General features: G+C 41.8%; 1 protein-coding gene across 1 annotated transcript in view; it reads right to left on the bottom strand.

Annotated features, from left to right (window-relative positions):
• The window catches only part of RHOBTB1 (Rho related BTB domain containing 1), an 86,776-nt gene that overhangs the window by 50,531 nt on the left and 22,494 nt on the right, over positions 1-13,751 (bottom strand). The window contains 2 exon segments of the mRNA XM_051982614.1: positions 71-174; positions 807-1,008. Coding sequence (XP_051838574.1) covers positions 71-174; positions 807-998 — 296 coding nt within the window. The 5' untranslated portion in view covers positions 999-1,008.

Below are 13,751 nucleotides of genomic sequence, written 5' to 3'. Positions count from 1 at the left end.
GTTTTTGCCGAGTTGATTGTTGCAAACCCAACGGTCAAATTTTTTAAAAATTAGGTTAAATATGACTTACCTGCCATAAGCAAACCGCCTGTCTTTGTGGTGGTCACCAAAGGTATCCCAGAGCCTGAGAGAAACACTCACTTCGTCGACGACATCTCGGGAGCGTTCCAGGACCTGCACCAGGGACGGACAGAAACGGTCACTTCTGCTCAGGGGCCCCCGGGCCTGACTGTATCACGAGCTGATTTTCGGCTGCTCGTTCTCAGCCACTGAGCTCCATGGATTCAGTCTGTCTGGGATGGACCTACTTCTCTCCATGCTGTACCTTCCAGCATGACAAGAGGGGCTCCCTGAGGGCAGGGGTCCAATTTTTCTATTTCTAGATATCCACAGGGCTTAGGACGCAGCAAGTTCTTAATAAATGCCTTTTGACTTCTGGCCGGCAGTTCTGGCCAGTTTTAAAGATCGTGAGACTCTGGTCAAGTCATTTCACGTTTCCGTTACAGAAAATTCTTTAAAGCTCTATGTGGTCAATCTGCATTGGTGGATGGAGTTCCTGAACTGGGAGTCCCCCTGTGAGTGCAGTCAGAGGTACGGTACTCCCAAAGCAGGCCATTCTTATTACTGATCACAACCAGGAAATAACGTTCTTCTAGGAAGAAGAGGGAGGGAGTCCAGGCCTTCTTGGGTCACTTTTGTTTCCTGCTTGGCTGCCCTTCCCACTCACCCCACTGAGCACATTTGGGAGTCAGTAAATTGGAAGGGGCTCGGGCCTTTAGCCTGGCAGGGTAGCGGGTCCCCCTTACCTCCTGGCAAACTCGGTACTGGTCAATGGCCCATACCGTGGGCACATGCGTGGCCAGCAGCTGGTACTGGGTCAGGGTGGTGTTGCACGCCCTAGCACAGATCAACCGGGTCTTCCCCACAGCATTGTCTCCGACCACGACACACTTGATGGTTTCGACGTTGGGCCGTTCGTAGTCCATATCAGTGTCCATTTATCCAAATCTGCAACAAGAGGGTCGTTACTCACGTCTCCCGGGGCCTCCTCATTTCTGAGGGCTGCCTTCCCTCGGCCGAGTTCTGAGGTAGCCTACCACCCCCCTTTGGAAGGACCTTCAAACCAACAGAAAGGTCCAGATTCATCCCCAGCTTGGCCGAGATCAGGGAAGGCCTTATCTCTACCCACAACACGACAAGGATAATGCACATGGCTGTTTGGACCCACGATGGTGGACTCCACTTAACGTGTTATTTTCTCCTCGCTTTGCTGTAAACACAGACGCGCCGAGTGGAGATCAATCTCGGTGGAGAGGGATGGCTGGGACGGGCTGCCCATGTCTTAACTCTGCTCACAACTAACAGCATAAGGGACTGGATGTCTAGGGACTCTACCCCAACGCCAAACTGCCCAGTCAGGGGCTGGAGGGGGCTTGATCTTGGAGATTTAGTCTAACAGCAAATTATAACCGCTCCTACCACGATGGGGCAGGGTCAGCCGGGCGGCAGCAAGGTACAGAAGAAAAGGCAAAGTCTCACCTTAAAGGAACGCCAAGCAAACGGACCAGACAGACGAGCAAAATGTTGGGGTGGAAAGCAAAAAGGTTCGGGGTAGGAGGACAACACAGTTTGCATGTGGATCGCTTTCACATAAGAATATTGTTATTTTCCCTCCTTATTCTATCTTTATCAGGAAGTTGAAGAAACCGGTTTATTGACTAAGGGTCCCCAATCTTTAACACAGGGGTGGTAGAAAGCCTAGAACCTGGAGAGACAGTACCGGGTTTTGAGTCTGAATTCTGGCTCCGTGGGACTGCTTACAGATCACTTGAACACGATAATCAATCAATGGAAAATTCGTATCATGACAATCATTGGCACTGTCTAATAGTTCAACATCAGAAACAGAAATCATTTTATCAATTGCAATGATAGTAGAGAAGAGGCTTTGTAACTGGCCCCCAAGGATCATGGGAACCCTCGATGTGACTCGTAGCTAAAAGTGTCCATGTGTTAAAATGGGGATTCCTTGAGAACAAGCCCCGTTTTTTTCCTATTTCCCTCCCCACCATAATACACTGCACAGAGTAAGTTTCATTTACTCATTCATTAACAGGCACTGATTAAATACCTACCACTGTCTCCCTGAAAATAAAGAAGTTGGAAGAGATAACCTTTAATTCAATTAAGATTTAATTAATTTAACAAGACTTTATTAATTAATAAGTGTTTTACTAATTAATAAGTGTTTATTACTATGGGCTCTGAGGGGCAGTGTGATATATGGAAAGCTTGTTTTGGAGTCAAGATGATGTGGATTCAAGTCTCCTCTCTCCCACAAGGGGCTTAACAATTAAATTGCTAACTCCAGCTGGAAGAAGGATGGGGGTTCACTGTTATTCTTTGCTAAGAATCTTCATAAACTGTGGGAAAGAGTTAATGGTGGTGACGGCCTAGAAAGGAAATCTGAGATGCTCAAAACACGGGAACCAATCAAGATTTCCTCTTCCATTAGATAGTAAGCTTGAGGGCCTAGGGATTAAACAGCTAATAACAATCAAGAAGCTAGGTTTGAACCTGATTTCCTGACTTTCTGGTCCACAGTGTTCTTCACTACAACAAAGGAAGACAGAGGGAGATGGGAATGAGAAATTGCTTGGAAATGTTCCCCAAGTAGAGAACTTACTTAGAGTGACTTGATCCTTAATCATATAGTTAATGTTGGAAGGAAGACTCAAATGAAGGTCAGCCTGCCTCCAAGTGCACTTCTCTGTCTACTACCCCATTTCCCCATCTATTGGCTAAGATTTGTATCAGATAAGTAAGCTCTGTCCACTACCCCATTTTCCCATCTACTGGCTAAGATTTGTATTAGGTAAGTAGGACAGAGTGTATACTCCAGGGAAAGGTGGCCAGTTCCTTGGAACATCGGGCTGAAATGTCAGCTCGTTGCTATAAGGGTGAGAAAGAAACAATAAAAAAAAAAAAGGATGATGATCTACTCAAGCAACTGAAGGGTGACTCCTTTAAAGAAAATTAAGCAGTGGCAGTTTTGGTGCACTAGATAAGGCACTGAGTTTGGATTCAGAAAGTCCTAAATTCAAATTCATCATCAAGATACTTATTAGCTGCATGATCCCTGGGTAAGTCACTTAACCTTAATGTCCTTAACTACAAAATTGTTGTGAAGATTTAACAAGAAATATTCGTTAGCAGAGTGCCTGCCCCATAGTAGATGCTATAGAAATGCTTATTCTTACCCCTTCCTCCTTAATAACGATGCATTGAGCATAAAGCTATCAAGGCAAAAATAGACATGTCTGGAGGCCTACTGACATCCTAAAATCAAGGCTCATTGGTAAGAACACATTTAATTCAATGAACACTTATATAATACCAGACTCATTATACCCTTTTGGAACTATAAAATGAAAAAAAAAAAAGATTTGGAAAGTATCTTATCAAAACCCATGAACAGATTCAAAAAACACTTAGCCCATCACCCTAGAGTAGCTATAGAAAGATAAACACTTTCTCATTAAAAAAGAAAAAGACAGTAGAATGTAAGACATTCTTGGTCGGTTGCTTGCTGTCCCTCATTCTCAAGGAGGACCAGAATTACCTCATTAGAGTGAAGTTACGGCGTGTCCGACAGTGGCTGATCAGACCGATTCAACCTCGAAATGCTCTGGCACAGGTCAGGCACAAATGGTCCCTATGGACATTTGGGTGGATTCTTTAACACTGGGCATTTCTCATTTCTTCTGAGCTAATTCAATTCTGCTTTGCTCCCAGAACACAGCACCTTCTCTGGCAGCGTCTCCCATGGTGTACAATCAACTCAAAAGTTCTTAAGAGAGACCTTGGGACATTCTCAGAACATGTGACAAACACATTAACGATGCACCAAAACACTTTTGGAATAGGAAGGTACCACTGAGTGGCTGCTACTGAATTTCTCAAATGTAAACAAAATTGTACCTTCAGATGGAGTTTATGAAACAGCAAAGATCCAAGAACAGAATCAAAAAGCCTTCAGTAGATGAGAGCCATCTGAACTCAGCCAGCAATATGCTGACACGGAATCACTGAACAAATGGCTGAGTCACACAAATCGTCACCATTTTGATGAATATAAGAAAAAGGTAACGGTGCGATATATCACTCCAGGGTGGAAGATATTAGTACCTAATGGATTCCTACAGAATCCTTCATCAGAAGCTCTCTGTCTTTCGCAGATCTGTGTGACACAACAGCAGATCTCAAACTATACTTGAGAATTCACAAATAACTCCCGTACTAGAAATGGCAGAAAAAGACCCACTTAGTCTAGTTTTCTTTTTTGTTTCCCTCTCTAATCCCTAAGTGATGGCTCAAAATAGAGGAAGTAAAGAGAGTGGAAGAGATCTTTTCTTAGTGCATCTTCAAGAACTGAGCCAAGTCTCTTCAACCCACTCCAGTCATGGGAAGCATAGGGAAAATCAGGGGTTATTGGATTGTATAAATCTTTTAGTCAGAGTACACAGCTCATATAAATGTGCATGGCCAGCCCTATTATGCGCACAGAGCAGTAAATGCAAGATAGGGCGTGAGGGGGCCAAGAAGAGATTCAGATGAAATGCTTGGAGGAAGTTAGAACCCTTGAAACTGGAGAAAAGCTGGGTCACCATGAGCAAAAACTGGATAGGAACTTTGTAGGAAGGGTTTAGTTTTTTAAATGGAAACAATTTTATTTTATTTTTTTGGAGGGATATTCACGTCAAGGCACAAAAACTCACTCTTCTCTGTGTCAGTTCCAAGCAGACGGCGCTAGCCCCATGCGGCACAAAACCTATTCTGTGAGCCATGATTTCCCCACTGTCTTGTCAGTGTTCATCACATCACTAGGTGAAATGCACCAAGGCAAATGTCATTTGTTTCTTCTCCAAGTATCACTGCCTTAAATGACCTGAAGGGTCAGTGATGCTTTGGGACCATCTGGAGAGGGACTAACTGGAAGCTTACATTTGCCTATTAAGCTGATGTGACTGGAGGCAAATGGTGAGTGCTTAATAAATGCTTACTGTGTGATTGTTTGGACTGGAGTCAGAAAAGGAGCTGCTTCTGGCGCTTGTCTCTGACACTTCTTATACACCGTGTGACTGAATGCACCCCTCTGAGCCTCAGTTTCTATGTATGGGGATAATAATACCCATAAACACTTTCATAGAGTCAATGTGAGCGCTGCAATGACTAGCAATTTTGGTGCCTGGGGCTAGTGCACAGAGCAGCAGCATATTCAATTTGACTTTGTAATTCATGATGGAAAAAAAAATCCAATAAGCAGTGAAGACAAGTTCAATAAAATGGTTACAAGAATCAGAACTGTAGTGGCTTCTAAATACTAAAAGAGCTCATGTGTTAAATTTCTGTACCCTCTAATTTTTGATTCCCTTGGGGCAAAGCTCCAGTCACCCTGACCTAGTTTTAACAGGCTCTAAAGATCAAATGAGCCAGTCACATAATATCAGTCCGGCACTCATCCTATTGGACCCCATTACCGCCATCCACCATGATGAGGAAGCTGGTGGTGAGTGCAGTAGATGAGAGAGAGAACCCAAAGGCAGGAAGATTTGGATTGAAGTCTGGTTTCAGACACTTAATAGTAACTTAACCCTGGATAAATTATTTCATCTCCCATCTACCTCAGTTTCCCCATATGAGAAATGAAGATAATAGTAGTACCTACTTCCCATGGGTTTTGACAATAAAAGAGATAATGTTAATAAAGAACTTTGCAAAACCTCAAAGAGCTATATAAAGGCTCATCATCATCATTACTAATAAATGGACTTTATGGGGTCCATCGAGGATCCTCCTGGGATCTTGGAGGACATCAAGAAGTTTACAAGCCAGGAAGGTCCAGTCAAACATATAAAATGAGAGGAAATGGACAACAAATGAACACATGAACCAAAGGATATTTATGAAATGCTTATTATGCACCAAGCACTGTGCTAAATGCTGGGATAAAAAGAAAAAAAAAAAAAACAAAGGCAGCCTCCATCCTCCAAAAGCACATAGAGATGAGTGGTGGCCAACGAAAGCTATTTTTGTTTGGAAAGTTACAGGGAAGGTGATTGGGGTTATAAGGGAGTAGACTGATACATTTTTTTCAGTTGTACTATTTGCATATAATTTTGTAAGATTTTGGTTCTATAATAATGGAGTAAATACTGAATGATATGGTATAGACTGCATGTAGTAGTTGTTCAGTAGTTCATGACCAATTCTTCATGACCCAATTTGGGGTTTTCTTGGCAAAGATCATAGAGTGATTCATTCTTTCCTTCTCCAGGTCATTTTACAGATGAGGAAATCGAGGCAAACAAGATTACCCAGCTAATAAGTAGCCGAGGTCAGATTTGATCACAGGAAAACCAGTTTTCCTGATCCCAGGCCTGGCTATCTATCCTCTGTGTGACCTAGCTGCCTAGGAAGTGGAATGGTAGAAAGTAGAATCAGAGGTGTTCTCTGAAAACATATAAAATGATTTATCTTTCTATATACATACAAATACGCATAATATTTTAAAGCAACAGCTCGCATTGTACATCTTTAAGGTTTACAAAGTGCTTTTATAAAAAGTCACAGATTTAAAGCTGGAAGGGTCCTTAAAACTCCCCTAGCCCAAACCTAGCCAAACAAATGAGATCCAAAGGGGTGACCCCCCTGAAGTTACACTCATGATACCTGGCCAAAGTCTGGATTCTAACTAATCCATAGCCGTTGAGAATTGATTGATTAAGAAGCTCTGGCTTCAAGTTCTGCCTTTGATTAAATACTGACTCAGTGATCCTGAACAAGTCATTTAATGTTAATCTCCCCACGATTCTCTAATTTAATCCTCTGGTTGCTAAAGCAAGGTGCTTTCTTCTATGTCATGATCTCTCATGAAACCACCTTGAAGGATGTATAGGAAGGATTCCCTGCCCCCCATTTTGTTGATGAACAGAATGGGTCTCAAAAAAGACAGTGACTTGCTGATGGTCAAAGAGCTGGGATTTGAACTCATGCTTCCCCCTTCCCTCTCCCCTACAACTTCATTTTTTTGCTTGATACAAAGTAGAGTCAGTAGCTTGCCACTGATCTTCTCTGGGATCTAAGAATGGCTTTTACATTTTCCCATAAACTTTTGTCATATTTAAAAATGTAAAAATGATTTTAAGTCCCTGGTCATGCAGAACAGGCTGCAGGCTCTAGTTTGTTGACCCCTAGAGCACCTCCCTAAATGTATTTAGATCACATGTGGCAAAGTTGTGAAGCAGAAGGTGTTTTTCTAGGATTCCCAGCTTCCCTCTTCTTCCCTTCTCCTTCATGTACCTCCTCTTCTTTTCATGGTATCTCAGTATCCACAAAATTATTCTAAACTCTTTCACACTCAAGGATTTTTTTTAAATAAATGAAGAAAATTCTCTTTAAAATGGCTGAGGAAATTAATGCTTTAAGATCTGCGGGGGGTGTGGGGAAGGAAACATTGGATTTATGATTTCATTGAGTTAGGGAATTAATAGTGAGAAATCTTTGAGTCCTCTGAGTCACTGAGAGGGTCATATAGCTCAAGACTTACAAATAGTAGCCAATCAAGAAATGTTCAATGAATTAATCAATAACATTTATATCAAGCCAATATTGGGCTAGGTAGGAACTGTGTCCATATAGATTAAAAAAAATGAAATATTCTCAAGACGCATCTACCTCCCAACGAGGGAGACGACACATGCCCAGAAGTATATAATGAATAAATACAAATATTCATACAGTTAAATACAAGACAGAAAGGAGGTTAGCAGTAGGAGAATAGGAAAGACTTTATATGGAAGATAATCATTGGCCATTAATTGAACTGAACTGAATCATGCTAGAATTGAAATACAATTTTAATTTTAATTTTAGAAAAATAACCCCAAATGCCTCAGAAATCATTGACCAATATGACACAATATCTAGCAGGATTTTGAGTTAGAACTTAAAATTCTTGAATTTCAGTATTATGGTAGAGTTTCCAGTTTCTTAGCTTTTCTGTAATGCCCTCCCCCCCTTTTTTAACTGAGTCAATTGGGTTAAGTGACTCGCCTAGAGTCACACAACTAGGGAGTGTTAAAATCAGAGGTCATATTTGAACTCAGATCCTCCTGACTTCAGGGCTGGTGCTCTAGCCACTGCCCCACCCACCTGCCCCAATGCCCTTTTTATCTTGTGACAACTAACAGTAGGAAGTTACTAGGTCTATAAAAAAATATGGATGAAATAACAATTGATGAATCAAGAGTCGCTGAATAAAAGGAATCGACAAACATCATCTTATCAGCAGACTACATTCAAAACCTACGGTTTTTGTTGAGCAAGGGACCTGCAAAAGATGGGAAAGAAGGGTGGTGTATTTTATCTGCACACATTTCCTCATCTTGGTTTCTTAACTACTGGTTTTAGGTCAGCAGGAATTGGAGGGGGGAAGCTCTTATATTTTATTCATGCCTCTGTCGGGTAGTTCGGAAGTCCTGGGGAAACAGTTCCAGAGCAGAAAAGGAATGGGATGGGACTGGCTAGTGTGGGGGAAAACAATTGTTTTTCATCAGCAAAGAGACAGAGACAACTCTATGAGGAAGAATCTCGTAGTTATTGAAGTCCAAAAAAACAAAACAAAAAACCAGAACTGGCAAAACTCACATCCTATGATCAAAGAAGAAAAAAGAAGTTCTAAAAGGACTCTTACATTCTCTGATCAAAGAAGAACAAAGAAGTTCTAGAATGAACACAGGAGAACAAATGGATTGAAGAAATATTTGGGACATAAACCCTGGCGTCTCTTTAATTGACTGAGTCGCTGAAAGGACTTCATTGATGTTCCCTCAGTATTCTTACAACAGTTGAATGATGATGAAAAATGAGGTAACCATTTTTTTTTTGGAAAAGAAAGATGAAAAGGATCTGGAGGCAGGGCTTTACATGTTATAATGGGCTGGTTAGGAAGGCTCATTTCAAGTCCAACCTTTGACAAATACTGTCTGAGTGACCCTGAATAAGTCACGGAACTTGGACCTACCAGGCGATTCTCTAAGACACTAAGTTGTCAGAAAAGGGGCTGGTGGGCATTTATAGAATTGAGACTTTGCACTTGGGAGCCTGGTTCTGTCGAGTTTTAACGTGAGCCCATCTAGAATCAGGCCATCTCACCACTGGCCAGCCATTTCTAACCTATGCTGCCTTGCAAGATCCCCTCTCTGTTGTTCAGTTGTTTTTTGTTGTGTCTGACTGCATGTCCCCCTTTAGAGGTTTTGATGGCAAAGATCCTGGAGTGGTTTGCCATTTCCTTCTCCAGCTCATTTTATAGATGCACAAATTAAGGCACAAATCTCTTAAGACTTGCTCAGGATCATACAGCTAAAAGTGTCTGAGACAGGATTTGAACTCAGGTTTTTCTGACTCCAGTTCTGTCGCCATCCACTGCACCACTACCTGCCTCAACTCTAGTCTCCCTTTATGTGTTGTCTTCCTTTATTAAAATGTAAACCCCTTAGAGGCCAGGGACTATTTGCCTGCTTATGCTTGCTAACAACAAGCACTTTGGGGTAATTTGTTAAATGTCCTTAGATAACTTTCTAAGACTATAAATTACAAAGTAATTTCTGATGAGAAAACAGAGTTAATAGAAACTATAGAATTGTGAAAAGATCTGTTCCATTTCACATACTCTTCCTGTTTCATAATCGACTCTCAAAGCTGGAAAAGCCTTCAGATGTTCTGTCTCCAAAATATCTCAGAAGCGGTCAGCCCGTCTGTCTCTAAATGACCCCGGTAACTTTAACTCGGGGCCACAAGGCAGTATAATGGATCGAGCGCCTGGCATGGAGTCGGGAAAACCTGAGTTCAAATCCAGTCTCAGACTCTTACTAGCTGTATGATCTTGGGCAAGTCACTTAACCCTGTTTGCTTCAGTTTCGTCAACTGTATGTAACATGAGCTGGGGAAGGAAGTGAGAGACCGCTTCAGCAGCTTTGCCAAGAAAAGCTCCAAAAGCGGGTCACAGAGAGTCTGATGTGATGGGAAACATTTTAGCTTATCACTTTTAAGATTATTATCTAGCTCTACCTTTTAGGAAGTTCCTCTTCACACTGAACCAAAATTTGCCTGTATAACTCGGTGGATCAAAGATTGCAGAATTTGAGAGTGGGAAGGGTCTTTACAAATCATCTTGACCCTGTTCATTTGACAAATGAAGATTCATGCTCAGAGAGACAAGTGATCTAACTTGGATCATCCAGAAGCTCTAGGTCTTCAAATCTAGCTACTGATTTATTTTTTTATTTTTTGCTGAGGCAATTGGGGTCAAGTGACTTGCCCAAGGTCACATAGTTACTAAATGTCTGAGACTGGATTTGAACTCAGGTCCTCCTGACTTCAGGGCTGGTGCTCTATCCACTGCGCCCCCTAGCTGCCTCCCCAAATCTATTCTTAAAGACCACAGAGCACTACCTCCCAGCTCCTCTCAGGTTACACCACGTCACTTCTCCTCCCAGTAGTCCTTTCACCACCCCGAGGCAGCTAAAGCACAAAGCTTCCTATCAACTGGGCACTTGCTACATATTCAAATTAGATTAAATTCAACTGAAACACTGTCCACTTCCTATGACTGACTTGAAACAGACATGGTTTCAATTTCAACTGGTCAATGTCTCTGAAACTGCCCCTGTTAGTCAATTTCCCTGTAAATATCCCTCTCACTACCCTAGACGGACTGGCCAGGACAGTGGAACTATCGGCTTCCTCATTACGGGCACTTCTTTTAATAAGAGAGCACGGTCAATGGTCTTGTCTCCATCAGCTTAGAGAGTCACTCATTTGTCCATTTCCTCTGGATGGCCTGAAATCTCTCACGAATTAGGGTCAAGGATCCCCTCCCACAGGTGGGCACCTGCCCCCTGACTCTCTAGCACACTGCCCCCTTGTGGACTGTTGGGCCATTTCTGAGCTGCTGCCTTCCTGTGAGGCTTTCTGTTGGTAAGAACAGCTTGAGCTGTCAGAGATCACATCTATGTTTTACAAAATCCACGTGTGCGAGTACATTTTTGGTCACCTAAGCGAGGGATCTCCAATCTTTCTTAGGATCGGGTGACTGAGGACAGTTCGTGACTGATTCGCTTATCAAATATGCTGATGATGACAACGGGGCTGGGAGGACATACTTAATATAACAAAAATAATAATCAATCAACAAGCATTTATGAAGTACCTACTACGTGCCAGGTACTTAGCAAGCAAAGCTAAACATGAAACAGTTTGTGAACTCAAAATAACCAAATACTGCATTAGATAAGAGTCGAGATTCAATTTCAATAGGCGTTTTAGCCTACTGGTAAGACACTGATGACAAAATCCAGAGGAATAAAGGCAAAAATCTTAAACTTGGGTTAAAAACAATCAACCTCTAAAAGGGGATGCTCTAAAAGGATGGCTGACTACCAATTTGGCACTTTAAGAGAGTCGGACACGGTGAAAAACAACTGAACAGCAGAACGGGGATCTTGCAAGGCAGTGTGGTTTAGAAGGCTGGATTGTGGTGGGATAACAATTCATCTGAAAAGATCTGGAAATTTCAAGGACTTCAAGCTCAGTGAGTCAACAAGAAAACTCAGAATTCACCAAATATAAGGGAAAGAAAGTTAGGTTATTTCATCTCCAAGATCCATCATCCAAGATGGAAGGAGGTGAGAGTCCCATGTTGCTCTGCTCTGGTCAGACCCCATATCAGGGTGTTGAGGTCAGTGTTGGGCATTATGTGAGGAAGCATGTTGATCAATCTGGAGAGTGAATATGAGCCTCAGAATCATGAAAAACAAGAACAGTTAGAAGGAACTTGGGGATCTTTAGCCTGGAGAAGAGAAGATTTAAAAAAAACAAAATTCCCTTCAAGAACCTGAAACACTATCAAATATCTGCTGGTCTCTAGAGGGTAGAAGCAACCAGAAATACTGGGTGGAAGTTGCAAAGAGGCAGATTAAGACTTGAGATATGCTCAAAGTTTCTCATAATTAAACCTGAACAGGAGTGGAAGGAATGGGATTCCTTTCATTGGTGGCCTCCTTATCAAGCCTGGATGGCTGACCACCATTAAAAGAGGACTTCTTTTTCAGGTCTGAATTGTACCTTCTGAGGTCTCTTTCAAGTCTGAGAATCCGTGACTCTATGATGTTCACATTACAACATTTAGGTAATCAACATTTGTTCTGATCCCAGAATCCACAACAAACGAACACAGTGACTCTATGCAGATGAGATGATAACACCAAATGCATGCTTGAGCTGGAGCCTACAGCAGGAGGGGAAAACAAACAAAAAAAACACATTCTCTTCACCCTTGACTATCAGTCATTCAGAGACTTTATTCATGGCACTGATAATTTCAGGTGTTAGTTATAAACTGCATGAGGACTTAATGAAGACCTCAGGTATTAGGTATTCAGAATTTATTTTGTTGTTGGTCTCTCCTCACCTTTATCCAGATCAGTACTCCCTCTATCTAAAGCACAATTGTCTAAATGTTCTATTCTGTGCCCAGTTCAGCATGCTCAATGAGGCATTTAAAAAATATTCCCCAAATAATGAGGAAATCATTTCTCTTTTAAAAGCATAAATTTACAAAGTTCCCTCCATTCACCTAACCTGTTTTTCAAATATGGGTTTTTAAAACCTGGCCACAAACATCTACGCCAGGTCCTTCCCATGGAATTCATTTTTCTACTTTTGCTATTTAGAGATGATCCCCAAGAGCTTTGAGGAAAACACACATTGTTCTAGCTACTTGAGGAGAATCCAAATAGAAGTGGGAAAAAGGCTCATCCCAGAGGCCCCGAGTTTGAAGGGCCTTCACTGGAAAACTAATATGATCTTTACCTGAACATAACAGCAAACGAGTGGCAAGAGTTTTTAAAAACCCCACAGATTTAGAGCTGGAAAGGAATGCAGAGAGCATCTTGCTCAAGCCTTTCATCTTACCATTAAAACTGAGACTTGGAGAGGAGAAATAAATGAGTCACCTTAGACTCAAGTAGAAAGTAACAGAAGTGAGATTTGAACTCAGATCCAATATCTCTAATCATTAGGAAGTGATTAAAACAAACAAACTTCCCTCCATATATTTGGCCTGAATTTCTCTCTTTGTAGCTATTCCCACTTCTGGCTGGCACAAAATGAATGATTTTTGTAATTTAGTAGAACTAACTATAACCCTGTTTGGATCTAAACCCTCTAACTATATTACAAAGATCAGTGGTTGGCAAATAAAAATATTTTAAGCTTGATTCAATATTGTGCAATTCAGTTTTAAGGACACCGATAAGGGGAAAAACAAGGCTGGAGAGTGTTATACGGATGTACGATAGACCGGTGTAAGAAACCTTTGTTCCCTCTCCTTTTCCCCCAACATGCAACTTGCCTCCCTTGAGAGAAACTATTAGATTTCTTCTTTCCAACCATGTTCCCTAAGCACCACTGAGCTGGGCCTTGCCAACGGCCATGCTGCTGCACCCTCACATTCTGTCCATCAATAATCACTCTGAACAGGACTTCCCTCGGTGGCCCCATCTGCCCCCATCAGAACCTGAACTCTCCGAGAGTCACTTGAATTTTTGTATGTCCGTTGTATACATTATTACAAGTCCTGAAACAAAGATTCATAAATTCTTCTCCCTTCCATTTCACCTCACTCTGGA

This window comes from Antechinus flavipes, chromosome 2 (genome assembly GCF_016432865.1).
Source record: "Antechinus flavipes isolate AdamAnt ecotype Samford, QLD, Australia chromosome 2, AdamAnt_v2, whole genome shotgun sequence".
Classification (NCBI taxonomy): Eukaryota; Metazoa; Chordata; class Mammalia; order Dasyuromorphia; family Dasyuridae; genus Antechinus; species Antechinus flavipes.
This window is presented reverse-complemented; position numbering and strand designations above follow the sequence as displayed.